The sequence below is a fragment of the Podarcis erhardii genome (assembly GCF_964252035.2).
Source record: "Podarcis erhardii genome assembly, chromosome: 12".
NCBI lineage: Eukaryota > Metazoa > Chordata > Lepidosauria > Squamata > Lacertidae > Podarcis > Podarcis erhardii.
The window spans coordinates 37,037,640-37,065,302 of NC_138513.1; the positions used below are offsets into that span (position 1 = coordinate 37,037,640).

At 45.2% G+C, this 27,663-nt stretch overlaps 1 protein-coding gene across 1 annotated transcript; it reads left to right on the top strand.

Moving 5' to 3' along the window:
- Positions 1-7,598: 7,598 nt before the first annotated feature.
- On the top strand, positions 7,599-21,864 carry CMTM7 (CKLF like MARVEL transmembrane domain containing 7). The gene is made up of 5 exons (XM_081833988.1): positions 7,599-7,846; positions 13,201-13,374; positions 15,911-16,009; positions 18,836-18,917; positions 20,984-21,864. Exons 1-5 carry the CDS (start codon positions 7,685-7,687, stop codon positions 20,995-20,997), a joined length of 531 nt encoding a protein of 176 aa, XP_081690114.1. The 5' UTR covers positions 7,599-7,684; the 3' UTR covers positions 20,998-21,864.
- Positions 21,865-27,663: the final 5,799 nt, after the last annotated feature.

Here is a 27,663-nt window from a genome sequence, read left to right on the forward strand (position 1 = left end):
GCGTATGTAACCCGAGGTACCACTGTATAAGCTTTTGTGTGCATGCACACTTCTTCAGATACACTGAAACAGAAGTCCAGTGTTTCAGTGTATCTGAAGTCCTTCTGTTTCAGTGTATCTGAAGAAGTGTGCATGCACATGAAAGCTTATACCCAGAACAAACTCAGTTGGTCTCTAAGGTGCTACTGGACAATTTTTTATCCATTTCTACTGCATCAGACAAACATTGCTACCTACCTGAAATGAATAAATATTTGACTTTTAGAAGACACCTGAAGGCAGCCCTGTTCAGGGAAGTTCTTAATAGTTGATGTTTTGTTTTTCTTTTAATATATTGTTGAGAGCCACCCAGAGTGGATAGGACAGTCAGGTGGACAGCATATAAATAATACAAATATTATTATTATTATTATTAGAAAGAAGCCTTACAGTGGTGCCCCGCAAGACGAATGCCTCGCAAGACGGAAAACTCACTAGACAAAAGAGTTTTCCGTTTTGGAGGTGCTTCGCAAAACGAATTTCCTATGGGCTTGCTTCGCAAGACGAAAATGTCTTGCGAGTTCCTGTGGGGTTTTTTTCCTCCCCCCCCCCCTTTTCTAAGCCGCTTATCCGCTAAGCCGCTAAAAGCTGCTAAACCGCTAATAGCGCTAATCCACTAAGCTGTCAATGGGCTTGCTTCGCAAGACGAAAAAACCGCTAGACGAAGAGACTCGCGGAACGGATTCTTTTCGTCTTGCGAGGCACCACTGTAGTTAGATTTGATGGGAAATATAAAGGATTAAGATTGGAAACCACCACCACCACCCCTTATGCTGGACTGGGGGGGATTTGTAGGGAGGGAAGACATTTCTCTCCTCGCCTCTGCCGGTTCATCTCATCTCCTGCTGACTGATGCCAGTGGGGTGGTGTTTCTGCTATTCTGCCAGCACACACCTCCCTCTTCTGCACATTGAAAGTATTCCACCCACTGATTTCTCATCAGTCTAGAAGAAAGTTCTGAATAGGGTGTTCCAAGGATAGGACTGAGCCAGCTTGGTTTCTTAGCCTGTGCTGGCCAGTCATGGGTGTGATCTGGGCAGTGGCGTAGCGTGGGGGGTGCAGGGGGGGCCGGCCGCACCGGGCGCAACATCTGGGGGTTAGGGAAATCCACGAGTTAGGGGGCGCAAATCCACGGGTTAGGGGGCGCAAATTACTTGCCTTGCCCCGGGTGCTGATAACCCACGCTACGCCACTGGATCTGGGCCCAATTCCTGCACCAGCCTAAAGCCCTATCTTCCTGTCCCCACACCAATGCCTCCGTGAGTGTGTCTCGTTTTTAGCAAGGAGCAATAGTGTCCTCTGCCTGATTAAGAAGTATTGTGAATATTTTACATCAATTAATATGTTTCAGAAGGCAGTGTATGTATTCTGTTGTAACGAAATGTGCCTCCCTTTATTTTTTTACTTTGTACATATAACTGTCAAAGTGCAGTTCTATATATATTGACTCAGATACACATAGGACTGCAGCTTTTAGAATAGGTGATGAGATATATATTAGAATAATTTATAATATTTTTATACATGTTGACTTTCTGTGTTTAGGAAAACTTTCCTGCTTAAATGCTACTGTACACAGTCTTGAAGATTTAGAGGTATAAATTAGATTCTCCTTGGAGCACTAATGTTTTCTAAATTGGCCTGGAAGAAAATATTCAGCCTCTGGTTATTGTAACAAGACACAATCTGGCAATTGCTTACAAGAGTTAACCTTCTAATGGTGCCAAAGGCCAAAGTTAATGTACTAATCTGAAGCTGCTGCAGTGTAAACATATGACTAGAATGGGAAATCTACAAGACTGTAGAGTGGATCCTTTTTCAAATTAATATGGGTAGGCCAATCAGCTTTCAGTGCTGGTAGATTGTTAGAAGCAGTGGGAACATTGTAAATTCACAGCTCAATTTTATATGTGTCTACTCAGAAGTAAGTCCAACTGAGTTCAATACGACTTACTCCCAAGGAAGATGTGCCTAGGATTGAAGCCTTAAAGAAATTACTTTCTAAGTAACTGGCTCATATTGGGTGGCTTTGTGGAAGAAACAGAGAAACATCCTCTGGAAGTTCACATTTGATACATTCTTATCTCAGACATAAGTTCTTTTTCATTTGATTGCTGACAAACAAGTTCTTCCTTGATTATGAATTTGTCCAATAGCAATATTGGTGCTATGATATTACAGCAGAATCTGTGTTGGAGATGATTCGATCATTTCTTTTTTTATCGTTAAATCTGCGTATTACGATTACCAAGCTATTTTTTTATATATAAAAAGCAAACCATTTCCAACCTGTGTGGTGCCATGATCTTCTCCTCCTCCTTCGTTGCACATTTTGCAAAGTATTGGATTTGTATTCCCTCGAACCATTTCAATGTACATAAAAACGAAAGTGTTTTTTTAAAAAAAATATTAATTGTTGCAGTGTTCTTTATTTCACTTACTAATTCAAAAATTGTGGAATGTCAATCCAAGGAGCATTTATACCTTGATCTTTGACTCGGTAAGCAGGCCTTCTTCCTGTCAAAAGTCTCATTTCTTCAGGACCAATCTGTCAAGAACCAGCATGCTGGGTAGGCCTGAGAGCTCCAAACAAGACAGAGCCTCCCCTTCTTCTCTCTCTTGCTGCGAGACATGGAGTCACTATCCTTTTTGGGCCTCTGGGCACACTTGCAAACAATAGGTCCTGTCATCCGCAATAGAATAATAGAATTGTAGAGTTGGAAGCACCCCCCCAGAGTCATCTAGTCGAATCCCCTGCAATGATGATAATAATAATAATAATAATAATAATAATAATAATTTATTTGTACCCCGCCCATCTGGCTGGGTTTCCCCAGCCACTCTGGGCGGCTTCCAACAAAGATGAAAGATACACTAAAATGTCACATATTAAAAACTTCCCTGAACAGGGCTGCCTTCAGATGTCTTCTGAATGTCAGGTAGATGTTTATCGCTTTGACATCTGATGGGAGGGCGTTCCAGAGGGCGGGCGCCACTACTGAGAAGGCCCTCTGCCTGGTTCCCTATAACTTGGCCTCTCGCAGTGAGGGAACCGCCAGAAGGCCCTCGGAGCTGGACCTCAGTGTGCACACACACTCTACAAACAAGCATGCACCACAACATATTACGTTAACTACAGCAGAAACCTTTCATGCCTAATTTCAGCAGGTGCAACGGACTGTTGGGATAACAGGGAAAGCCTCTTGCAGCTGCATGCACATTGGCAATGCTCCAGTTTGGTCACTTGTTACAGTAGCACAGGCTCTGGTGGGTTGAGTGGACGAGACCAATAGAGGATCCAACAGTCAAGGCAGTGATTTCTACACGTGCTATAGAGGGAAGGGAGGGGCAGATGGGGCTTGTTAACCTGGGAAGGTGGTCGCCCTTCAAGAAGGAAAACTGATGCCTTGCAGTTACAATCATAAAGGTAAAGGGACCCCTGACCATTAGGTCCAGTCATGACCGACTCTGGGGTTGCGGTGCTCATCTCACTTTATTGGCTGAGGGAGCCGGCGTACAGCTTCCGGGTCATGTGGCCAGCATGACTAAGCCACTTCTGGTGAACCAGAGCAGCGCACGGAAATGCCTTGGGTTAAATATACCTTGGGTTAAATATGCTTCAGGTTGAGCATTTTCAGGTTAAGCTCTGCGGCGACCCGGAAGTAATGGAACATGTTACTTTTGGGTTTCGCCGCTCACGCATGCGCAGGTGCTCAAAATGACGTCATGCACAGAAGTGCGACCCGCGCAGATACGGGTTGCGTTCTACTCGGGACGCGAACAGGGCTCCAGAATGGATCCTGTTCGCATCCAGAGGTACCACTGTATACTCAATTCATGAGAAAGAGGTTTCAGGAGTAAATCCTGAAGAAAAATCCATACCCTCTGCCTCGCAGGATACCTTCAGGGGAAGAAAAGGCAAACCCCTTCCTCCATTTCAGCAGGGGTTTAAATCACTCCTTCTGGACAGGAGAACCAAGTTGTCTTCTGGACAGGTGGTGGAGGAAGAAGATTGATGGACGTAATAAGGACCTGGCCTGTGAAGCCAAAATACTTCTCTCCTGATTTAAAGGGGGGAAATGGTATAATGGTCTAGTAGGCTACTGTATTTTTTGCTGCATAATACGCACTTTTTCCCTACTAAAAAGTAAGGGGAAATGTCTGTGTGTCTTATGGAGCAAATGTGTGGTCGATCACTGGCTCCCTTTCTGGCCCCGCCCCCTTGCCCAGGCCTCCATTTTTTAATGTTCTGCAGATGGAGGCTGTTTGTTTCCCCAGCGACATGTGACTGGCTGATTAGATTATCTGTCTGGAAACTGTAGAAACGGCTCCCTTTCCTAAGGCTGCAGAACTGTGAGTTGAACCCCATAAAAACCCTTTGCAAAGTAAGCTCAACAACTTTGAACTGATCCTCAGAAAGGGGGTTTTTCTCCCTTGCAAAAGAAGCTGCACAACTGAGCTGATCCCCCCCAAAACAGGGCTTTCCCCCTTTCCTCCTCTAAAAACTGGGCGCATCTTATGGAGCGAAAAATACGGTAACTCTTTTCTCAGTCTGGTCTCTGGGCTTGCTGTGTTATAATACTCCCACCCCCCATACATTTGAATAAGAGATAAATAAACCTCCATTGTGGTCCCTTGGAATGTTACGGTGAAGGTAAGATTTTTGTGGAGACCATGTGCACTATCTCTTTTTATATAATACATCCCTGCACACAGAAATTAGATAAACTACACCACAAAGAGGAAGAAATGCATAATACGTTCCTTTATTCACACTAGCAGGGACAAGTATTACGTATTCCTCCTGTTACAGATAGGTAGCCGTGTTGGTCTGCCATAGTCAAAACAAAACAAATTCCTTCCAGTAGCACCTTAAAGACCAACTAAGTCAGTTCTTGGTATGAGCTTTCGTGTGCATGCACACTTCTTCAGCTCATACCAAGAACTGACTTAGTTGGCCTTTAAGGTGCTACTGGAAGGAATTTGTTTTGTATTCCTCCTGTGTATTTGGGGTGAAGCTGAAATTTCTGCTGATCTCAGCAAGCCCCTTTGAACTTTTCTTGCTGATTTCAGCAAGCCCCTTTGAACTTTGACAGGTGGGCACTCTTGTCCCAACCTGTCAAAATTGGCCCATGGGGTATGGGCAAAATAAGGATAGAAGTTCAATTTCTGACATACAAAGCTATGGCTGCAAAGATCTCTGCCTGAATTCCTGGAGAGGTGCTGCTCACCATTGTTGTCAGAGGGTGGCCATCAAAGTTCTGGAAACCAAGCCTTATGAGGAACCGTTGAGGGAACTGGGTATGTTTAGCCTGGAAAAGACGAGACCCGAGAGGAAATACGATAGCCATCTTCAGATATCTAAAGGGCTGCCACATGGAGGGTGGAGCAAGTTTGTTTTCTCCTAGCTAGGACCAGAACCAATAGATTCAAGCTAGAAAAAGGGGAGATTGCAACTAAGCATCAGGAAGAACTTTCCAACAGTAAAGAGGTGTTGGGCAGTGGAACAGACTCCCAAGAGAGGTGGTGGACTCTTCCTTCCTTAGAGCAGAGGCTGGATGGCCATCTGTTACTTATGATCTAGTTGAGATTCCTGCATTGGAGGGGGTTGGACTAGATCAGTGTTTCCCAACCTTGGGTCCCCAGCTGTTTTCGGACTACAATTCCCATCATCCCTGACCAATGGTATTGCTAGCTAGGGATGATGGGAGTTGTAGTCCAAAACCAGCTGGAGACCCAAGGTTGGGAAACACTGGACTAGATGACCCTTGGGGTCCCTTCCAACTCTACAATTCTGATTCTTTATGAGTACCAAGCCAAACAGACCAATGTTCTGACTAGCTTTAGGGCAGCACCTGTTTCCCAATGACATGCTGAGCCCATCTAAGTAGGCTGTGACAGCAAACTCCTTAAATTTAAACCAGAGCCTAGGAATTGCTGATCAGAAGGTTGGCGGTTTGAATCCCCACGATGGGGTGAGCTCCTGTTGCTCAGTCCCTGTTTCCTGCCAACCTAGCAGTTCGAAAGCACACAATGCAAGTAGATAAATAGGTACCACTCTGGCGGGAAGGTAAATGGTGTTTCCATGCGCTGCTCTGGTTTGCCAGAAGCAGCTTAGTCATGCTGGCCACATGACCTGGAAGCTGTACACCAGCTCCCTCGGCCAATAAAGCGAGATGAGCGCTGCAACCCCAGAGTAGGCTACAACTGGACCTAATGGTCAGGGGTCCCTTTACCTTTTTAAGTATTCATCAATGAAAGCTTATGCCATAATAAAATTCACTGGTCTTGTAAGGCAGTGTTTTCCAACCTTGGGCCTCCAGCTGTTTTTGGACTACAACTCCCATCATCCCTAGCTAGCAAGACCAGTGGTCAGGGATGATGGGAATTGTAGTTCAAAAACAACTGGAGGCCCAAGTCTGGGAAACACTGTTGTAAGGTGCTGCAAGGCTCCCTGCTGATTTTGCTGTAACAGACTAACATGGCTCTCCCCTTGTAGAAACGATAAAGGGAAGCTGACATTCCCGAATTGTTGCCTACATTATCACTCACCTCAATTATATTCCTTATTGGGGAAAGTTGGCAATAATGAGTAAAAACTTCAATTGAAACAATTCAGAAGTTTTTTTTTTTAAAAAAACCCCATAGTGCCTTATAAAAGGAGTTGACTAAAATGCTCAACTATTATGCCACTGTTTTTGCACAAGCAGCAGGAGATAAATAGGGAAGGGTTTTTGTTTTTCCCACCAGAACCTCCTGTTAGCATATTTTGTTCACAATCTACAGTTTTATTTGCTGCCTATTAAGATCTAATTAAAACAAAAAAACAGTCCAGAGCTTAACCTTTGGAGAGGAAGTTGGTAGCATAGAATGGAAAGCCCATCACTTGCACCTCCGTGTAATTAACCACCTACTTTTATTAAGCAGAAGAGTGAACCCTGAGAGACCTTTCGGAAAGGAAGTTGCAAAAGCTAAAAGACGACTTTCCAAACTCTGCCGAATATTAGGTGGGGGTGGAGGAAGAGAAAGAGAAAGGCACCGTCATTGTTTTTAAAGCTTCTATAAATGAACAGCCCAACAGTCTTGACGACTGAAATATTTATTGTGGACTTAAGTTTTCTAGAAAGTAACGTAAAAGGAGAGTCGGCCCCGCCGCCTGAGACGGGATAGGCAAATAAAAGCGTTGGCGAGAGAGGCCTCGGGCGTCTCGTGTGAACTCTCGCACCGTGTAAACTCAAGTTTTAAGAGTTCTTGTTAAAAGAGGATTTGGGTCCCTCCTTGTCCCCTGCAGCCGAGCCCCGCTGTCCCGGCTAAAGCTCTGGCTTGACACCCCCGCCGTCCCTTTAGGAAACAGCTCTTGTCTCAGGCGGCCGCCGCCGAGGCCCACCTTCCCTCTTCAGGACGCGCGCCACAGATTTCCAGCAGGCCGCCTGGTGGAAGAGACGCAGGGGCGCCGGAGCCTCGCTCGTCCTCTCCGCCCCGCTCCAGCTGTGCCGAGAGGCGCTGCAGCCAGCCAGCCAGCCAGCCCAGCCCAACCCCGCCCTGTCCCGCCTCCGGAGCCCCATAGCGGTCCTAGCAGCGCTGAGGAGGAGGAAGAAGAGCGCGTGAGGGAAGGGCCGGCCGCGCCGTCTCCTCGCCCGCTAAGATGTCTCGCGGGCTGCAGGTGGTCCGCACCGACGCCAGCAGCGGCGGCGGTGGCGGCGCGTCGACGTCCTCGGCGGCGCCTTCGGCCTCGGGGCCGGACTCCGGGGTGCTGGACAGAGGCTACGCGGGCTCTTGCTCCGCCTTGCTCAAAGTGGCCCAGATGGTAAGGGGGCCGAGGCGGGTGGTCCACGGATTCCGGGGTCCGGGTTCCTTCTCCACAGTTGTGGAGCTTGTTTTGCCGCGCGCCTTTTTTTCCTCCCCCCTCAAGGGAGGACGACGTGGCCTAAATCTGGCGCTCCAATGAGAGGCCGAGGGCTTCTTGCACGTGTCGCTCCCGCCCGCGCGCCCCTCTCTGTCCAGGAACAGCGGGCGCCACAATGCGCCGTCGAGCGCGCGAAGGAGAAGCGCGGCTCTTCGCGCTGTTCTCGCTCCACTCCGCCTTTGGTCAGTCCTGTTTGGGTGGTGGGAGGGAAGCTGAGCTGACTGCTGCTTTCAAAGTCGATGGCCTAGAAACTGTGACTAGCTATATTTACGCAGAGGCGTACCTAGACTCCCTCGTGCGTCCGTGGCGAGGAGCTGTATCTGCGCCTCCGAAGGCGGGAGAGACCATGGACCAGAAACTCAACAAAAGTTTGCTTTCCGTCGTCTTTTGCGCTCCGCCAGTGACTTCCTCCGCGGCCATGGAGTCGGGTCTGCTCTTCTCAGCCTTTCCGACGGCTCAGCTGCCTGCCTGCCTGCCTCCCTCCACTTACTGCTTTCAGTGGCGTAGCGTGGGTTGTCAGCACCCGGGGCAAGGCAAGTAATTTGCGCCCCCTAACCCGTGGATTTGCGCCCCCTAACCCATGGATTTGCCCTAACCCCAGATGTTGCGCCCGGTGCGGCCGGCCCCCCCTGCACCCCCCACGCTACGCCACTGACTGCTTTCCCTTCTGCCTCCTTCCTTCCTTCCTTCCCGTTTTCCTCGTCTTGCAACTCTCGTCTCCTCTCTGCCTCTTTCTTCCCTCCGCGCGCACTTCTAATAGCGCCGCTTAGATGCCCTGGAAGAACCACAAAGGACTCAGACCTACAAGCTTGCCGTAACTGTTTGATAAATTAAGTACCTTGGGGCACAGGTAGGGCAGCTACGCTTCTTAGGCTTTCCCCCCAGAAACAAGCCTCCTTCGTGAGTGGAGGAGTATTTCCACTAGTGAAAGGGCACATTTGGATCCAGCCCTTTACCTTTGTTGGTGTTTGTTGTGCATGGTTCTCTTCTAGATCTGAAAAAAATAATAATAAGGGGAAGCTTTGCATCTGCATATGAATTGAAAACATGTCAATTTAAGATTTTTTTAGGACATGACAGGATTAAAGCTCAAGTTTGTTAAACCCTTTGTCTTTTTTAGTTTGGAGGCTAGCTCTGAAAAGACTGCATTAAAAATCATCTCTTGCTAGAAAAAGACACATTTTTGCTGTAATCTTTTCCCCATGTGAGGGCTCTCTATTTCAGTTGCAGCTGAATTTCCTCAAAGGTTTCAAAATGTAAAACCAATTCAGTATGGCATTCTTGTTTGCTTGTTTCTTAAAAAAGGAGGGCTCTATAAATATTGAAAGATTTGCTGTGATTTGAGTAGCATTGTAAAGAACTAGGAATAGCAGATTCAGTTGAGTCAAAACAGGAAGACACAAAAAATGTGTTTCCTGTTCAAAGAAGACCCTGGGAATTGAAGTGTTTTACTGTCAACTACTTTCTCTAACCTTGAAAAAAAAAAAGCTAGAGAAAGTATTGCACATGGTAACCCCGACACCTGAGATTTAGAAAGGGAATTCTGCTCAAATGCGTAACTGTCAAGTTAGGGCTTATTGTATCAAATCTCTTATCTTGCACCCACTTGTTGCATTGCACAGTGGGGACTGGAATCCATCTTTAATTGGAGAAGGTGCATGAATTTTCTAGGATCTCTTCCCTTATTCCTTATTATTTTTTGAGGATTTCTCAAGTGGAATTGCATTATCCCCCTGTGGCGATCACACAGGGCCCCGGACGTTTCACGGTCTATTGACCCTGTGCCACCACTGCGGTTGCTTTCTTCGCTGCCACCACCCCGCTTCTCACGGGGACACACGGAGTCCAGACAGTTGTTAACATAAACAAATAATCAAGTTTATTTCTAAGTGCAGGAATAAGCGTATGGTTTCGGTTTATTTTTCTCTTGTCAGTTTCTTAAATCTTAGTTCCTAACAACTTCAAACTGATTTATTCCCAACTATCTATCTAACTCCCTAACAATTCCTCTCACTCTCTCACAATACAACTCGACCAACCCACTGCCTATTCCACCCTCTTCCTTCTCCAACACCCAGGCCTCCACTGTCAACTCCCAACTCCCAAACCTCAACTAACTTTTCAAAACCTCCCACTCTATCTTTTACTCCCCCCTTGCATTCTCACTGGCCAATCACATCACACCCATTTTAACCCTTTCCTTGATCCATCCTAGGAGGCAAACGCCACACCCCCTAACAGAGAGGGGGGGGAATATGGTCTCTTAACTTTTATCTAGAAGGAGTACTATTTTTAAATATTATTATTTCAGAAATACATATTGATTGAGAACTGGTAGACTGGTGTGCTCTGGGAGATCAAGGTTTTGTATGCACCTCAATGAAGACAAGAGACGTGGGTGGCGCTGTGGGTTAAACCACAGAGCCTAGGACTTGCTGATCAGAAGGTCGGTGGTTTGAATCCTCGCAACGGGGTGAGCTCTCATTGCTTGGTCCCAGCGCCTGGCAACCTAGCAGTTCAAAAGCACACCAGTGCAAGTAGATAAATAGGTACCACTCCGGTGGGAAGGTAAACGGCATTTCCGTGTGCTGCTCTGGTTCGCCAGAAGCAGCTTAGTCATGCTGGCCACATGACCTGGAAGCTGTACATCGGCTTCCTCAGCCAATAAAGCAAGATGAGCGCCGCAACCCCAGAGTCGTCCGCGGCTGGACCTAATGGTCAGGGGTCCATTTACCTTTACCTTTACAATGAAGACAGCCACATTTTCTGGGGTTTCCTTTTTTGCATGAAGAGCTACCCTTCATCGAAGCAAAGGTTCTGAAATCTCCATCTGTGCAGTGGAATCCTTTATCTCCATGAGGGGTTGTTGAATTGGTGTGAAAGAGCAGTTCAATTCAGGCATTATATGGATGAGTAAGCAGAATATGTGGATGGGGAGGAAAGCGCCACTTCTGTTCCACCCGTCCCTGTCACCTTGCACGAGTTGGAGGACACCCATCTGCAGTGAGGGACCTCTGGTACTTAATGGAAACTTCCCATGGCAGTGTAGAGCCTGGATTTCTCCAGTATTCTGCATCTTGTGAGGAATCTATAGGAGCACAATGCCTTAACTGCAGACACTTTGCCTTCCAACTCTTATACAGTGATGGGGGCAGAGGTAGCATGCTCGTCCCTGTTTGCATATTCTATGTAATGTTGAGTTGCATAATGCCAGAATGCAGCTAATCAGAAGCACCTTCATTGGTTGTAGCGCTTGCTAACCTTCCCAGTATCAAATGCAAATGCCTTCCCCAGCACCTATGGGGTCCTGTCCTCCCCCACCTGCCATGCTGAGATTAGTTTTGAAAGACATAGTCATTTGCAGCTGTTAAATGGAATGTCTGGCAGGTGAAGAATAAGTGTACAGTATTTGTGTGTTGCATCTGTGTTCTGATTATGTACATGGTGCCCAGAACAGTTTCTCTGGTTTGCAAATGTACTCATAGGCCCAGAAAGATTGGCAGCTTCTGAAGTGTGTACAGTGGTGCCTCGCAAGACGAAAAGAATCCGTTCTGCGAGTCTCTTCGTCTAGCGGTTTTTCCGTCTTGCGAAGCAAGCCCATTGACGGTTTAGCGGATTAGCGCTATTAGCGGCTTTTAGCGGCTTATTGGCTTAGCGGATAAGCAGATAAGCGGCTTAGAAAAAGGGGGGAGGGGGGGGAAACCCGCAGGAACTCGCAAGACATTTTCGTCTTGCGGAGCAAGCCCATAGGAAATTCATTTTGTGAAGCACCTCCAAAACGGAAAACCCTTTCGTCTAGCGGGTTTTCCGTCTTGCGAGGCATTCATCTAGCGGGGCACCACTGTAAATGGCTGGATGTCTCTAAATGTGGAGGATCTTGGAATTTTGAAGCTTAAGGAATCGTATGTGTACAGTGGTACCTCGGGTTAAGTACTTAATTTCTTTCGGAGGTCCATTCTTAACCTGAAACTGTTCTTTAGCACCACTTTAGCTAATGGGGCCACTGCGCTGCCGGAGCACGATTTCTGTTCTCATCCTGAGGCAAAGTTCTTAACCTGAGGTACTATTTCAGGGTTAGCGGAGTATGTAACCTGAAGCATCTGTAACCCGAGCACTGTAGTGGAGGTTGTGGGTTTTTGGATATAATTGCTGGGTAGCACAAGAGGAGGGGAAGGTGCTGTTGAGTTCTGGTCCACATTGCAGGCTTCTTACAGGCAATCTAGTTGGCTCTTGTGGAGAGAGGATACAGGACTAAATGTGGTGTTTTTATATTTAAATCAACTGTAAATTATTCTTAAATGCAAGGTTTTCCTCTTTTAGTCTAGAATGAGACATAGTGTTACCATGCAGCCATTGTGTTCTGGATCACTGTTTGCTGATGACCTAAGCCCCCACTTAGCAAAACAGTAGTACAGTGGTACCTCGGGTTAAGTACTTAATTCATTCCAGAGGTCCGTTCTTAACCTGAAGCACCACTTTAGCAAATGGGGCCTCCCACTGCCGCCGTGCCACGGCAGCACGATTTCTGTTCTCATCCTGAAGCAAAGTTCTTAACCTGTGGTACTATTTCTGGATTAGCGGAGTCTGTAACCTGAAGCGTATGTAACCCGAGGTACCACTGTAACTGTTGCCGTCTTTACAAACCTGCCCTCTTTCTTGGCAGCTTGAACCCAACAAACATTTACACCGAAGTTCCACTGACTTCAAACTGAGTTGCATGCTGTAAGTTTGCTTAGGATTGTACCCCAGTGTATTCCCTCCCCCAATATATTTTTGTAATCTAAACTTTTACAGTGTTGCCCCGCAAGACGAATGCCTCGCAAGGCGGAGAACCCGCTAGACGAAAGGGTTTTCCGTTTTGGAGGCGCTTCGCAAAACGAATTTCCCTATGGGCTTGCTTCGCAAGACGAAAATGTCTTGCGAGTTCCTGCTGGTTTTTTCCCCTCCCCCCCCCTTTTTCTAAGCCGCTTATCCGCTAAGCCGCTAATAGCGCTAAGCCGATAAGCCGTCAATGGGCTTGCTTCGCAAGACGAAAAAACCGCTAGACGAAGAGAACGGATTAATTTCGTCTTGCGAGGCACCACTGTATTATTGTTACTTTAGTTGGAATTGTTTTCCTCTGTTTGACTCTTCAAGAAGTGGTTTTTCTTTTCTTTTCTTTTTTCATTTTGAGCATTTTGCTGCGAGTTGGAACTTTGGAGTTTGTTTCTTTTGCTTTCCTGTTCGCTCACCCTCTTTTGTCTCTTGCCTTTCAGCTATTGCTCCTGATCGGATTTATTTGCATCATTGCTTCGCCAGTGGCCGGTCACAGTACATATACCTACTTCAAAATTATCTCCATGTTTGACTTAGTTATGATCTTCATTTTCTACGTCGTCTATATCTTCAGAATTTACCGAATGCTGACCTGCATCAACTGGCCACTTGCAGTAAGTTCCTGCTCATAGTTAAAATCGCTTTTGTTTTTAATTTCTGGGGGGGGGGGCACAAGTTGCTTTTAATAAATTGGCCCATGGCACCTCTAAAGACAAACAAAAACTCCCCCCCCCAATAAAAACATTAGTAAGACAGTGGGGCCAAAAAGCCATAAAATGTGACAGTGAGCTCTAAGCAAAGTCCAAACTTAAAGAGAATTAAATCTTAAGTGATAAGCTCCCAGTCATCAGTTTTCACAGTAAGAAAAATTACATTATCAGAACATAAAGAGGAACCTCAGGTTTTCCCCAGCACACTTTCCGGCCCTTTTGAAACGGCAGGATTCCCGTGACTCCTAGCTGTCCTAAAATGTGATGGGCTCTGCAATCTGCATTTGCAACAAGCAAGTTAGAGGGGATGCATGTGTGTCAGCTATGCTGCTCAGCTGCCACGATGTTTCAGCTACTGCAGATGGTCGAAGACTATACATGCATGACGATGGCATTTCCCTATTCCTGATTTGACCCAGTTGCTGGGACGTAGGTGGCGCTGTGGGTTAAACTACAGAGCCTAGGACTTGTCGATCAGAAGGTCGGCGGTTCAAATCCCTGTGACGGGGTGAGCTCCCGTTGCTCAGTCCCTGCTCCTGCCATGTCAAAGTGCAAGTAGATAAATAGGTACCACTCCGGCGGGAAGGTAAATGGTGTTTCCATGTGCTGCTCTGGTTCGCCAGAAGTTGCTTAGTCATGCTGGCCACATGACCCGGAAGCTGTCTGAGGACAAACGCCGGCTCCCTCGGCAAATTAAGCAAGATGAGCAACCCCAGAGTCGGTCACGACTAGACCTAATGGTCAGGGGTCCCTTTACCTTTACTTTCTCTGCTGCTATCGCTGCATACAGCATCCACTGGAGAGATGAGTCTGCTCTGTCTCTCTGACTTGCTATTCAGGTACAAGAGTCAACTGCTGCAGGCCCTCTCCCATGGGGGAGGTCAGACAATTGGAAAATTTGCTCCAGAATCTTCATAGCACATGGAGGGGCAAAGGAGTGCAAAGTAGCAGAGGAAACTATGTGTTAGAGTTTGCTCTAATTAGTACCCAAGAGAATAAAAACAACATCTCATGCAGTTCGGGTCTTTCTGGGAAAGACAGAGAGAGGTGTATTGGTGACATTATCACTTTCCTATTGTACTGTAAAGTCCCAGTTTCAGAAATATCACGTAGTTCAAACCTCCTGGGACCACCACTGTACCACTTTAGAAATGCTTATCAGTTTTGAAATGCTTCTTCTTTGCAGATCAAAAAGTAGGATGGGTGTGTGGAGACTAGACCCACGTCTGTGATATGCTAACTTTCCGCAGTAGCCGTAAGACATGCGATTCTATAATCTGCTTTTTAGTGGCGCTGTGGGTTAAACCACAGAGCCTAGGACTTGCCGATCAGAAGGTCGGCGGTTCAAATCCCCGTGATGGGGTTAGCTCCCGTTGCTCAGTCCCTGCTCCTGCCAACCTAGCAGTTCAAAAGCACGTCAAAGTGCAAGTAGATAAATAGGTACTGCTCTGGCGGGAAGGTAAACGGAGTTTCCATGTGCTGCTCCAAGTGGCTTAGGGGAGCTGGCAACATGATCCGGAAGCTGTCTGCGGACAAACGTCGGCTCCCTCGGCCTATAGAGCGAGATGAGCGCACAACCCCAGAGTCGGTCACGACTGGACCTAATGGTCAGGGGTCCCTTTACCTTTACCTTTATCCCTCGTTTGGAAATGTAGTTGCAGCATCTCTGTTAAAGGCTTTAAAATCTGGTGTATGTATTCTTATAGTTTTATATGCCACTTTTCCTTGCAGGAGCTCAAAGTGGCATTGAATCCACGTGCAGGTGTCTTCGTGTGCACAGCCCCAGTATTAAGCTGAGAGTTAGAACATGCATCTGTTGTGAATTTATTTATCCTTAACCTTATGCCCCAAGAAGCTCACACCAGAGGAATAAAGAAAAGTTGGTTCATTTCTTGAAATGAAAGTGATAGCGGATATGAATGCTGCTTCAGAAAGCAAAGTTGCAAATCATGCCGCACTCACACTATGATTTAAGGTGCAAAAAAGGATCCCCGTGTATTCCAAAGCCTAAAGAGAGAATGAGAATTTGGCCACAGATGCACACTAAAAGTGAGGAAAGGAAGCAAGCAGAACCCTCAGAGGTCAATAAGGCTTTGCCTTTCTGTTTGGGAGTTATGCTTGCCTGATCAATAACATGCACCAGCAAGTCTACAGCATCTCTCTTACGGTTACCTATTGTGCAATCTCGAAAAGAACTTGTTTGTTTGTTTGTTTTGGCGGGGAGTGGGAAAAGCAAGGGATAGCAACCTTATCTGTTTCAGCAGAACCTTGTCTTTCCTTCAGGAAATGCGATTTGGGCCAGGGACGGCAGTCCCATGTTTCCTTTTTCACAGGTGATTTAAAGCAAAAGAATCTTGTTGGTTTGGCAGTGTTGTGCCACATTGAAATGCTCCTTTTATTGGGTTGCCTTCAAAATTGTTCTCTGCTTGTTTCTTTTCAGGAGTTTCTCCATTACCTAATAGGTACCACCCTTCTTCTCATTGGATCGGTGGTGGTGGCGGCCAGAAGCTCTGGGTTAGCAAGTCTTACAGCTGGAGCGGTGAGGCTACTCCCCCCCCCCCAATTGACAAGGAATTGCTTTTACATTGTTACTGCTGGGGTCTGATTTTAATGCAGATTCCAGGTTTTTTCTGCATAATTACTCTTTGTATGCATGTAAGGTAGAGCTGCAGTCTATACCGCAAGTCAGGATTTGTTCCTTGTTTGTGCTGTGTATCCTGGTTGGGTTGAGTGTTGGAGGGCCTTTGACAAAACCTTGTATACATACAGTGGTATCTTGGAAGTCGAACTAAATCCGTCCCGGAAGTCCGTTCAACTTCTAAAACATTCAGAAACCAACCCACAGCAGACATTCAGGTTCCAAAGAACGTTTGCAAACTGGAATACTCACTTCCGGGTTTGCTGCAATCGAGAGCCAAAATGTTCGACTCTCAAGGTGTTTGACTTCCAAGGTACGACTGTACAAAGGTACAATGTTTTTGTACTGTCAGCCAAAGGAAGTCTTGAAGTTTGCCGTATCCTACCATTTTACCTGTTCTCATCCATTACTGGATCTTCTTATTACCGCATTTTTTGCTCTTTAAGACGCACTTTTCCTCTCCTAAAAAGTAAGGGGAAATGTGTGTGTATCTTATGGAGCGAATGCAGGCCGGAGTCTTTGCTCAGTGCTCCCTTTAAAGAGCCGTGTGGAGCGTGTGTCTCTTGGGGGCTTTTCCCCGAGAAGGGAGAAGGGCTGCCCTTCTCCCTCCTCAGGGAAAAGCCCCCCAAGAGCCACACACACACTCCGTGCGCTCTTTAAATGGAGCACAGCTCTTGGGGGAGCCTTAGCTGCGCACAGCATCTCCTGGGCAGGGGATGAAGGGCCCCCTTGCCCGGGAGAGGCTGCACGCGGCTATCCCATAAGCCAGGACAGCCAGCGGGATCGCTGCGCAGCGATCCCGCTGGCTGTCCTGTCAGAATAATTTTTTTTCTTGTTTTCCTCTTCCAAAAACTAGGTGTGTCTTATGGTCTGGTGCGTCTTATAGAGCGAAAAATACGGTGCTTCACTTTTTTTTACTAGGGGTGTGCGGCAACCGCTAGATTCGTCTTGTATCTGTATCGTTTGGAAGCAGCCCGATCTGTTTTGGATCCGCTCTCTGTTGTTTCAGTTTTGTTATTTGCATGAGAATCAGATCTTTTAAATTTGAAGCTCGGTTTCAGTCCCATTGACTTCAACGGGAAATCTAAAAATAGTTATACCCCCCCTTTTCACTTAAGTGGAAGAAATATGCAGACAAAGGAGCTCCTCTGGAGTGGATTGAGCCTGCCACATTTACAAAAAGGGGGGAATTGTTAAAGAAGCTTCTAACTTTATTTTCTGCCAAAATTGGATGCAAGTTGCAGATATGGACACTCCTTCTGGGGGAATGAGCTCTGCCTAATTTCAGACAACTAGGTTCAGGGGCTGTCATGCTAGGTGCCTTTACCTTATTCAAATTGCAGTCATAATATATTTTCCCTTCCCACACTTCCTGGAAGTACCCCCCCCCCAATGAAAAAAAAGAAAGGACTAGGATTTGTGATTGTCTGTTAGGAAGAGCAACTGGGAAAGAAGCAGGTCACCTCAGCCGTCTAATTCTGCTCCTTACATCTTGCTATCGCAGTCGAAACTCGGAGACATACAGCTCACAAGTTTACTGCAACATACCTTCTCAAAATCACTGTGACTGGAGTGCACTGGGGAAATAAATTGTGATTAAAAGCTTGGCCCGTCCGTCAAAACTAAAGATACCCCTCCCCCCTTTTTATCTTCTTGAAGTCAATGGAATCTGTGGAGGAGACATCTCCATTTGGCCATGTCCCTGGTCCTCACATTACAGTAGTAAGCTGGGTTGTCGAATGGCTTGGCTACCGAACAAATTGGCTCCCAAACACCACAAACCCGGAAGTGAGTGTTCCGGTTTGCGAAAGTTTTTTGAAAGCCGAATGTCCGATGCAGCTTCCGACTGAGTGCAGGAAGCTCCTGCAGCCAATCAGAAGCTGCGCCTTGGTTTTTGAACTGTTCTGGGAGTCAAATGGACTCCCAGAATGGATTAAGCTTGACAACCAAGTACTAGACTTTCGCCTGCAATAACAAGGGCTGTGTAAACTTTGCCCATTTAAAATTATAATTAGGTTCTCTAAAACTCTGCCTCTGCAGCCAGATTCCGCACTATATGGCTACATCATGGGGCCATTGGGGTCATGCAGATTTCAGAGTTTCTGGGTTGTAGCTGCTAATGGCCACTCTTTTGGCTGCATAATAAACTGGCAACAGAGTCCAACAGAGTTCATGAAACAGCACGTTAAACTAGAAGCCTAATTTATCCTGAAGGGGTAAAGGGACCCCTGACAGTTAAGTCCAGTCACGGACGACTCTGGGGTTGTGGTGCTCATCTCGCTTTATTGGCCAAGGGAGCCAGCGTACAGCTTCCGGGTCATGTGGCCAGCATGACTAAGCCGCTTCTGGCAAACCAGAGCAGCGCACGGAAACACCGTTTACCTTCCTGCCGGAGCGGTACCTATTTATGTACTTGCACTTTGACGTGCTTTCAAACTGCTAGGTTGACAGGAGCAGGAACTGAGCAACGGGAGCTCACCCCGTCGTGGGGATTCGAACCGCCAACCTTCCGATTGGCAAGCCCTAGGCTCTTTGGCTTAACCCACAGCACCACCTGCGTCCATTTTTTTTTTTTTTTAAATCCTGGATAGGATATGTCAATTGGATGCATGCAGGTGAACAGAATCCTTAGTGGATAAGTCTTAAATGTTGGTTTAGGGTATAATTGGATTCTCTATACTGGAAGGTTTAGTTATCACATGGCTCTTTTTGTTTTGTTTTTAACAGGTATTTGGCTTCTTAGCTTCATTTCTGTGTCTCTTAAGTATATGGCTATCCTACAAAGTCTCTTGCGTCACTCAGTCAACAGGTAGGTATCTAATCAATTAAATTGCACCAACCACATCTAACTTGCATTATTTAAACATGGAATGAACAATTGGTGGTCCATCGGCAGAACTGTCTGAGCGTAGGTGAGGATGACAAGCAGGAGCCTCTTAGACAAGAAAGATAAAGTGATTCTACCCAAGACATTGTCCTCCCCCAACCTGTCAGTAGCATCATGGATTGTCTCGGACATAAGAAACAGCCTTGTAAACTCTTGTAAACTGTGTCACAAAGCCAGAGGGACCTAGATAGTTGCAAGGTTCAACAAATAACTCAGCAATATGTTTGACCCAAGCCAGCTCACATTTAAATTATACTGCAGACTGACACCACTAGAGCTTCCTCCATTGGCTCCCTTCATTGTAAGATATTCTTGGCCTGCTAAGCATAAGCTTGGTACCTATAAAATTCCATCTCTTGTGCAGACATCTCTGATTTTATTCATGCCATCCCTTCAATAAATGACTTATTATATAAAGGAGTGAATTAAAAAAAAAGGTGTACCTGCTCATTAGAAACTTTGAGCAGATGGAATAAAATATTTTAAATAAACACTCACAGTTAACTATAATTTAGCTGGTGACCTTTATCAAGGATAAAAACATTTGAAAACACTTGCTTACATTCAAAAATGTTTTTACTCATGCCTGAACATTTGCACTCTCATTCTGTATTAATTTCTCCCTGTTCATGTCTATATTTTTTAAAAATTAAGACAAAAATCTTCTGGTTTGGTACTGTTTGTATATACTGTATTTTTCGCTCTATAAGACACACTTTTCCCTCCTAAAAAGTAAGGGGAAATGTGTGTGCGTCTTATGGAGCGAATGTAGGCAGGAGGCTCTGTGCAGCGCTCCCTTTAAAGAGCCCCGTGGAGTGTGTGTGCGGCTCTTGGGGGCTTTTCCCTGAGGAGGGAGAAGGGCTGCCCTTCTCCCTCCTTGGGGAAAAGCCCCCAAGAGCCACACGCACGCTCTTTAAAGGGAGTGCGGCTCTTGGGGGAGCCTTTATCCTGCTGCCCGGAAGAGGCTACGTGCGGCTATCCCATAAGCAAGGACAGCAAGAGGGATTGCTGCGCAGCGATCCCTCTTGCTGTCCTGGCTTTGCCATGCAAAGCCTCTTGAGGGCAGGAGGAGCCTTCATTCCGCTGCCCTCAAGAGGCTTCGTGCGGCTATCCCAGAAGCCAGAACAGCAAGAGGCTATCCCAGAAGCCAGGTCCCTCTTGCTGTTCTGGCTTCTGGGTTTCAGAATATTTTTTTTCTTGTTTTCCTCCTCCAAAAACTAGGTGTGTCTTATGGTCTGGTGCGTCTTATAGAGCAAAAAATACAGTAGTTCAGCATTTAAAAATATTTACTAGAAGCTCCTACACCTGCTCGCTCCATGTGCCAACCCTACCTGTCAATCCCTTTGCCCACCTCTTTCTCGCCCACACCAATACTATCTATGCATCAACTCCGTTTACCAATGTACCCCTTCACCTATTTCCTCACAGCTCACCCAAACCTGCCCCTTTCCTTCTAGGTCGCCCAAACACCTGCCCTCTTTTAAAGTAGAGGAGAAGCATTTCAGAGTATGGTTTGGCCAACTGCTCTCTGAAGCACCTCCCACCTTCTGTTTAAACAGCTTGACTGGGCCTCTCACCAGCTGCATTGCTTCTTCACTCATCTGCCTGCCTGCTCTTTTGTTGCCACACTGGAATTGGCATAGTTGCCTGCCGAAGATCACGCAAACTGCAGTGTGATGACAGCCTTACATTTTTATGTATATAGGTTGATATCACATCTACATTTGAGAGATGGGGTCTCGTAGAGGCATCAATGCAGACAGAATGGATATTGGCTGGTTCCAAGTCACCCCTTGCCCTCTTAAGTATGTGACAAATTTACGATTACATCTTCATGTCCCAAATATTTACAAAGCTCTCTCCTCTTTCATTGGATGAAATTGTTTTGTGAGCTTGCCTAGAAAATTCATGTTATGGAGCAGCTATATAAATTGTGTCTGTAATTTGCTTGACAAGTTTATTCTAGTCATTCTCTGTTTCTTTTTCAGATGCTGCTGTGTGAAACTTTTGGCACTTACGATGCACACCAAACTGAGGATTTCATTAGGCTAACAGACAGCAAATGTATGTAAGATGGAATTTTGTTCTGGTGATGTTCTTGAGGACTTGCTTTTGTAATGACTCCTGAAACCTCTTACTAAGTGAGCTGACCACCAGATGGCTCTGGTCTTACACTCCTCATATTCATTTGTCCAGATTGTTAGTACCAGCAGTCTCTATACTGCATTGTCTTAATACCAAGATTCTTGTATTAGGGAATCTGTTTTTTCTTTCTTTCTGCAAACAAGGGGAAACCAGGATTGAAATTCTTAGCCATGATCTGGGTGACCAGATGTTTTCCCTCAGCCTAACCTACCTCACAGGATTGTTGTGAGGATAAAATGCAGAGGGTGATGGAGAACCGTGTACTGTATTCTGCATTGAGCTCCTTGAAGGAAAAGTGGGGTGTAAATGTAAAAATGATTATTCTATGCCACGATTTGGTAGGAGCGAGCTCCCCTCTCTTCATGTTGATAGTACTCAAGCTACCTGAGTGATCTGAACTGGGACCTGCATATAAAGGTTGAAGGTGGGAAATTTACTGTGCTTCCTTTCATCTGCAGCTGGAAAATGCTACATTTTTATCATAGACCAGCAGCTGCTTTATATTAAGTTATACATGCAAAGTCTCTTGCTTATCTCTGCCTTTCCTGGCTTTTGGCTCCCGGTGTGAGAAAAGGCATTTGATAATTTATGTTTTTACTGGCTTACTGTGAATATGTCTTCAGAAGTGAAACAGAGTTTCCTTTGTGTCCTAGTGTTTCTTCTGTTTTTAAGTATTTTTATTCATGACAAAATAATTTTAAATAAATTTTATACCTCAAAAACACCACTCGCTTCCATATCCATACCTGTTAGACAAAACCGACTAGTTTTCAGTTTTGATAGTGTGTTGCTTGGCATTATTCATAGTTAATTTTGGTCTCTGTGAAGATCAGCTCTTTTGGCTGGAAGACTCCAGTTAAATACAATCAAATCTTATTTTGTGCAAATGAGCAGTTCATGGGGAATTCTTATGGCAGCTATGTAAAAAAAGAAGCAGCAAGTTTTATTGTTTCATTATTTCAGTGTTCAACATGCTATTTCGGTTTATAGGGATTCTATTGCTGAAGGTTTGTTGTTTTGTATTCCCCTGTTGTCTGACTGCAATACATTGGACAATATCTTCTTTCTAGGGTAGCAGCAAGCTAATAGAATGCCCCTCAGTGAGGATTAACTTCATGACCTTCAGTTACCAATTTAGGAAAATTCCCTTCCAGAGCACTTTTGAGTCCTAGATGGTCTTAACATTATCATTGCAGGTTATTCTCCCGGTCTCTGGTGTGTTTATGTGAAATTGTGTGTTTTATTTTGTTTCATTGAGCTTTTAATGTTTTTATCCACTTTGCAAATCTACAGGAAACAGTGGAGTGGAAATATTTGAATAAACAAATCTGCAAAAGGGTTCGAACCTTTCCACAAGATAATCTAAAACGGTTTAGCTGATAGCAAGTCCTGTATAACTCAGTGGGGCTTGCAGCAAAATCCTATGCTTGCTTACTTGGGAGTAAGCATTTAACCCAGTGCTTTCATTTCACAGCCTGACAGCATCTCATTGCTGTTTCAGGATAACAAGGTGGGCAGTTTGGGGTGGGGATTCTGGAATGTTTAATTAAAGATCAGTCAAGTAATTTATGCTGTTAAGTTGCTAGCACTATTAGTCAGAGAAAAAACAGGACAATGCATGAATAGAAGTACGCCTTTCAAAAAGGCTCTAGGTAACCAGAGATGGTTCATGTGATATGCTGTCTGTTGGTGACTTGCTTTTGCATGATCAGAGGCCAGAGCAAGGGTGCAGAAGACTGGCCATTAGTGCTACAGGCTCACGGAAAACCGTCATTAATACTGCATGCACAGCAGTTTATCATGCATGACATCAAAGTAATTGTGCTCTTGGCAGACTCGGGCTACACAAACTGTAAGCAAAAACAACCCCATTTTCCCTCAAAGCAAGGGTTTAATTTATCATCGTCATCTCCATCTTTTATATTAAAAATTACTTAAAAAGAAGCAGCTGCTCAGGTGCCTAAGCGAAACAGAACATGCAAGCGCGATAATAGGACATGGCGAGAAAAAGCTGGTTAATGGAGAAAAACAAAACAAGGTAGAGAAAAGTAAAGGGGAAATTCAACAGCCGTTGGAGAATATGTGGAATCAGTAGTCTCTTGAGAGCCTTGCAGTCAGACCCATAGCTAGTTGATCTTGCACCCCTGACAGAACCATCCAGATTGCCCCCCCCCCCCACGGACAAATTAGTTCTTCTTTCTGCATCTCCTCCACTTCCACCCTCCAATTCAATTCGCCCTCTATTTAAAACCATTTCTTATAAGGCAACAATCAATATTTATATTTATAAACTTGCTTTTAGCAGATTTTGTGCCCCCCCAAACGCCTGCACCCCTGGCGGGGGCCCACCTCACCACCCCCCTAGCTATGGCCCTGCTTGCAGTATTCCAGTAAAGGTGTCGGGGATATCCTGCAAATAAGTGCCTCCCTGCTTTAGCTCAAAGACGCAGCATATAGCTAACTCTGGGCTCTACTAAGGTGGGGAACATGAGACTTCCGAGTATGGCTGCCAAAGCAGCTCTGAATCCATATGACATATTTAGGGAATGGCCAAAGAACTGATGACTATTCCAGAGTTTAAAGTACATTTTCAGTAGAGAAGTCAAGATTAATCCTAGCTCCCACATCTCACCCCAATCATCTAATTGTGCAGCATCCCAAAAATATCACGAGCCAAATTGGCATTGGGTTCACAGCAATGTCAACAGGTGGCCTTGCTTACAAGAATAATCCAGCAGGCTTCCAAACCTTATATTAAACTTAGAAATGGACAAAAATGCAGTGCTGAGCAAATTAATACTGAATAAAGAACACAATGGTTATAAATTAAACCTGCACTTTACACCTTTCCTGTTTTACCTGAGCAAGGTGGCATACAAAGATACCAACGTAACACAACAGTTCACAGTGAAGACTGTCTAACTGCTTTAAACAACAGCAGAATACTTTAGAAAAATCACTTGAGCCAATGTAGTAGAATGTCTGACTTAGACCAGGAAGAGCCAGATGGAAATCCAAGTTTAGCCATGATGCACACTGGGTGAACTTGGGCCAACCCTTCTATCTAGCCTACCTTCTTGTTGTGAGGATAGACAGGGGTGGCAGAACCTTATGTGCACTCCTTGGAGAAACAGAATGTAATTAGTAATTTTTTTCAATAAAAATAAAATGTACCAACAGCAGGAATGTACAGTTGTACCTCGGGTTACATACGCTTCAGGTTACATACGCTTCAGGTTACAGACTCCACTAACCCAGAAATAGTGCTTCAGGTTAAGAACTTTGCATCAGGATAAGAACAGAAATCGGGCTCCAGTAGTGTGGCAGCAGCTGGAGGCCCCATTAGCTAAAGTGGTGCTTCAGGTTAAGAACAGTTTCAGGTTAAGTATGGACCTCCAGAACAAATTAAGTACTTAACCCGAGGTACCACTGTATCTTCGACAAGCTTGGTTGAAGGGGGGGGGGGAATAATCCATAGAGCAAGAACAACAAGCAGCGTACGAAGCACTATGCAGGGATTACATAAAAATGCAGGCTGCACTATAGCTGGTGGAGCATACCTAGAAAACAGATTACGTCCTGCGTGCCTGGAAGTTTTAATGTCTTGTTTCTGTCAAGCATACTTTTTTTGCTCTGCATGTTTAGATATCACCCACATTTTTCTTTGCATAGGATGCACCAGAAATACAACCTTGAAGCTTCCAGTCAAGAAGCCTGATCTAACACTTTTTGTGACCCTAAAGCACGGGTGTCAAACACAAGGCCCGCGGGCCGAATCCGGCCCGCCAGACCTCGTCATGTGGCCTGTGTAGCTGCCGCCGGCCGCCAGCCTTCACCTTTTTTTCTCGCTTTTTTTTTTTTTTGGGACACAAGAAAGCCGCGGCAGCCTACAAGCCAGAGAACGTCTGCCCTCTAGCGGCGCCGGCCGTTCTACACAGGAAACCTCCACTTGTTTTTATATTGAGCGCATATTGAGTCCTATAGATACAACCGGCCCCTTTGAGGGTGACCAAACTGCTGATGCGGCCCCCGATGAATTTGAGTTTGACACCCCTGCCCTAAAGAATGTAATATATAGCAAAACAAGTCTTGTGTTGTGATCTGTAGGAAGGGTTGCATCAGGAAGAGTTTAGTGCACCATGGGATATTTTCAGGATGGTTCATGAGAGATTTCCCTGAGAAAACGCACCAGAAAAGGAAGGCTGATACTCCAAAGTGCTCCCTTGTAATAGGTCAATGGATCAGCCCTCGGGGGGGGGGACATTACCATTTATCCCTGTTTCTTCAGGAATAAGTGCCCAGTTACCAACAGCAGAAAAGAGACATACTCCAAAGCAACATGCTTTCTACAACTTTTTAATACAAACATAATCATTTCGTAATCAAGTGATTCCAATGAAGATAAAAAATAGGTAGTAAAAAGGCCAGGCTACAATAGAGAAGGTAAAAAAGTTGACATAGCGTACAGTTTACAATAAGAATCTATACAGGAACAGTTTAGGCAAGAGATGGTTTGTCATTACACATTTCCAAAGTGAAGACAATGCTATAATTCACAGTTCAAAATCAGCCAAACCTTTTTCACGAAGCATATGCTGTTAGAAAAGTTGGCGCCTAGACTACATTTTAAAACCCCATTATAAATAATTTCTCAAAAGTGTCTTCCCATCTTCACACTGGACCATTCTTCAAAGCATTTCCTGTATTATGGATGGAATGCAGGTGATTATACAGGGGCTGAGATCCAAAGAACAGCACCCTTCTGTGTGCCCATTCACCATTAAGCTTATCCAAACAGTGGCTCTCCGTGTCATGTGGGAAACCACTTCTGAAACTAAGGGGACTTTCTAACTTTCTCTCCTGGGAGAATGGGGATTTGCTGTACGAAACAGGGAAAGTTAAAAAAAACAATCCCACCAAGTGTGCTCATGCGCTTGGTGGTGCCACAAGTAGTTGTTTGGATCTTGGCCTGTGCCCCTTCTACTCAAGGACACTGCAAACACAATGGGTTGGATCCAAACAGTCAGCCTTCCTTTAGGCAAGGGGCAGCTGACATTTTTGGGGGACTGACGGCTGCATTGAGCCAAGATTAATTAAATGTTTTGGAGGGGTCTAGAGGCCACAAAAAAAGCTTTTGATGTCATGGTGTCATATAGGTGGGTCCATAGGAGAAGTCAAATTTTAATATATTTTTTAAAATAATTAATTTAAAAGGGTCACCGTATTTTTCGCTCTATAAGACGCACCAGACCACAAGACTCACCTAATTTTTGGAGGAGGAAAACAAGAAAAAAAAAATTCTGAATCTCAGAAGCCAGAACAGCAAGAGGGATCGCTGCACAGTGAAAGCAGCAATCCCTCTTGCTGTTCTGGCTTCTGGGATAGCTGCGCAGCCTGCATTCGCTCCATTAAGATGCACCCACGTTTTCCCTTACTTTTTAGGAGGAAAAAAGTGAGTCTTGTAGAACAAAAAATATGGTAATTTGGTGGATCCTAGGGGATCAAAAAAAAACAGCTTGGGAGGCTGGAAACAGCCCATGAGTTAGCTTCCCCTGCTTTAGTCCTACGTAAATCTATGCAACAAGTTACTCACTACTTAACAAGTCATTTGATTTAAATTGGACTAAAGTGTGGCAAGCAGTCTGGATCAAACACAGTATGTTCAAAGGCTTTGGTCTTATGGCGCTGAACTATTGGTATAAAAAGGAGATCATTGAATGGGGGGAGTGATTGTTCTGAGCCACCAAGGACTGTGTTTGTGTGCACATGCACATTAAGGACGGAAACTTAGAAGGCCGCATGATCAAAATCTGCATAAGATTTTGAAGCAGAAAGTGCAATAATAATAATAATAAAAACTGGCAATTCCAATTTAATCCCAAAACAGCTTTACGCACACTGGAAATAAGCTAGTGTATTTTCAGAGACACCACAGTAAGTTGCCTAGCGGTGCAACCTTGAACAGATTTACTTGAAATTAAGACCCACTGGATCCATTCACATGAGCAAGATTTCAGCAAGTCTAATATAGTATCTGGATTCTTTAAAAGCAGCAACAAAATTAAGAATGATAAAATGTTCTAAACTTGGAATGAATATGATATGGGGGCAATGGGGGAGTGGACGGGAACACAGAGGGGTTTTTTTGGTGGGGGAGGACCCAGGTCATTACTGAAGGAAATGAGAACAGTCCCGTAAATAAATATCTCATTAGTTCACCTCTTAATAGTTAATCTATCCACAGATATTTTAAAGTTCTAACACTCACAACTTGGGGGAGCAGGAGAGTGACACTAGCTTCCTGTCTACAAGAGCTTTCCTGCCAGATCACTTTGAGGCTATCATTACTCTCCATAGAAAACCAGGCAAGTGAAACTTTCCAAACCTACATTGTTAAGCTGTAGCTGCTGTGTACCTTTTCTTCTATGCAAATTCAGCCTGAACAAACAAGAGGCTCTTAAGCTGTCACATTTTCTGGCATTGCCCAGCTATGTGGAAAGATTACCAGTCTAGCTTGCTTGAG

What these genes read in the sequence shown, in the direction of transcription:
- CMTM7 (XM_081833988.1), top strand. Translation starts at nt 7,685, where the DNA reads ATGTCTCGCGGGCTGCAGGTGGTCCGCACCGACGCCAGCAGCGGCGGC. An exon ending in GCATCAACTGGCCACTTGCA is followed by an intron (nt 13,375 to 15,910) that starts GTAAGTTCCTGC and finishes GTTTCTTTTCAG; the next exon opens with GAGTTTCTCCATTACCTAAT. An exon ending in CAAGTCTTACAGCTGGAGCG is followed by an intron (nt 16,010 to 18,835) that starts GTGAGGCTACTC and finishes TGTTTTTAACAG; the next exon opens with GTATTTGGCTTCTTAGCTTC.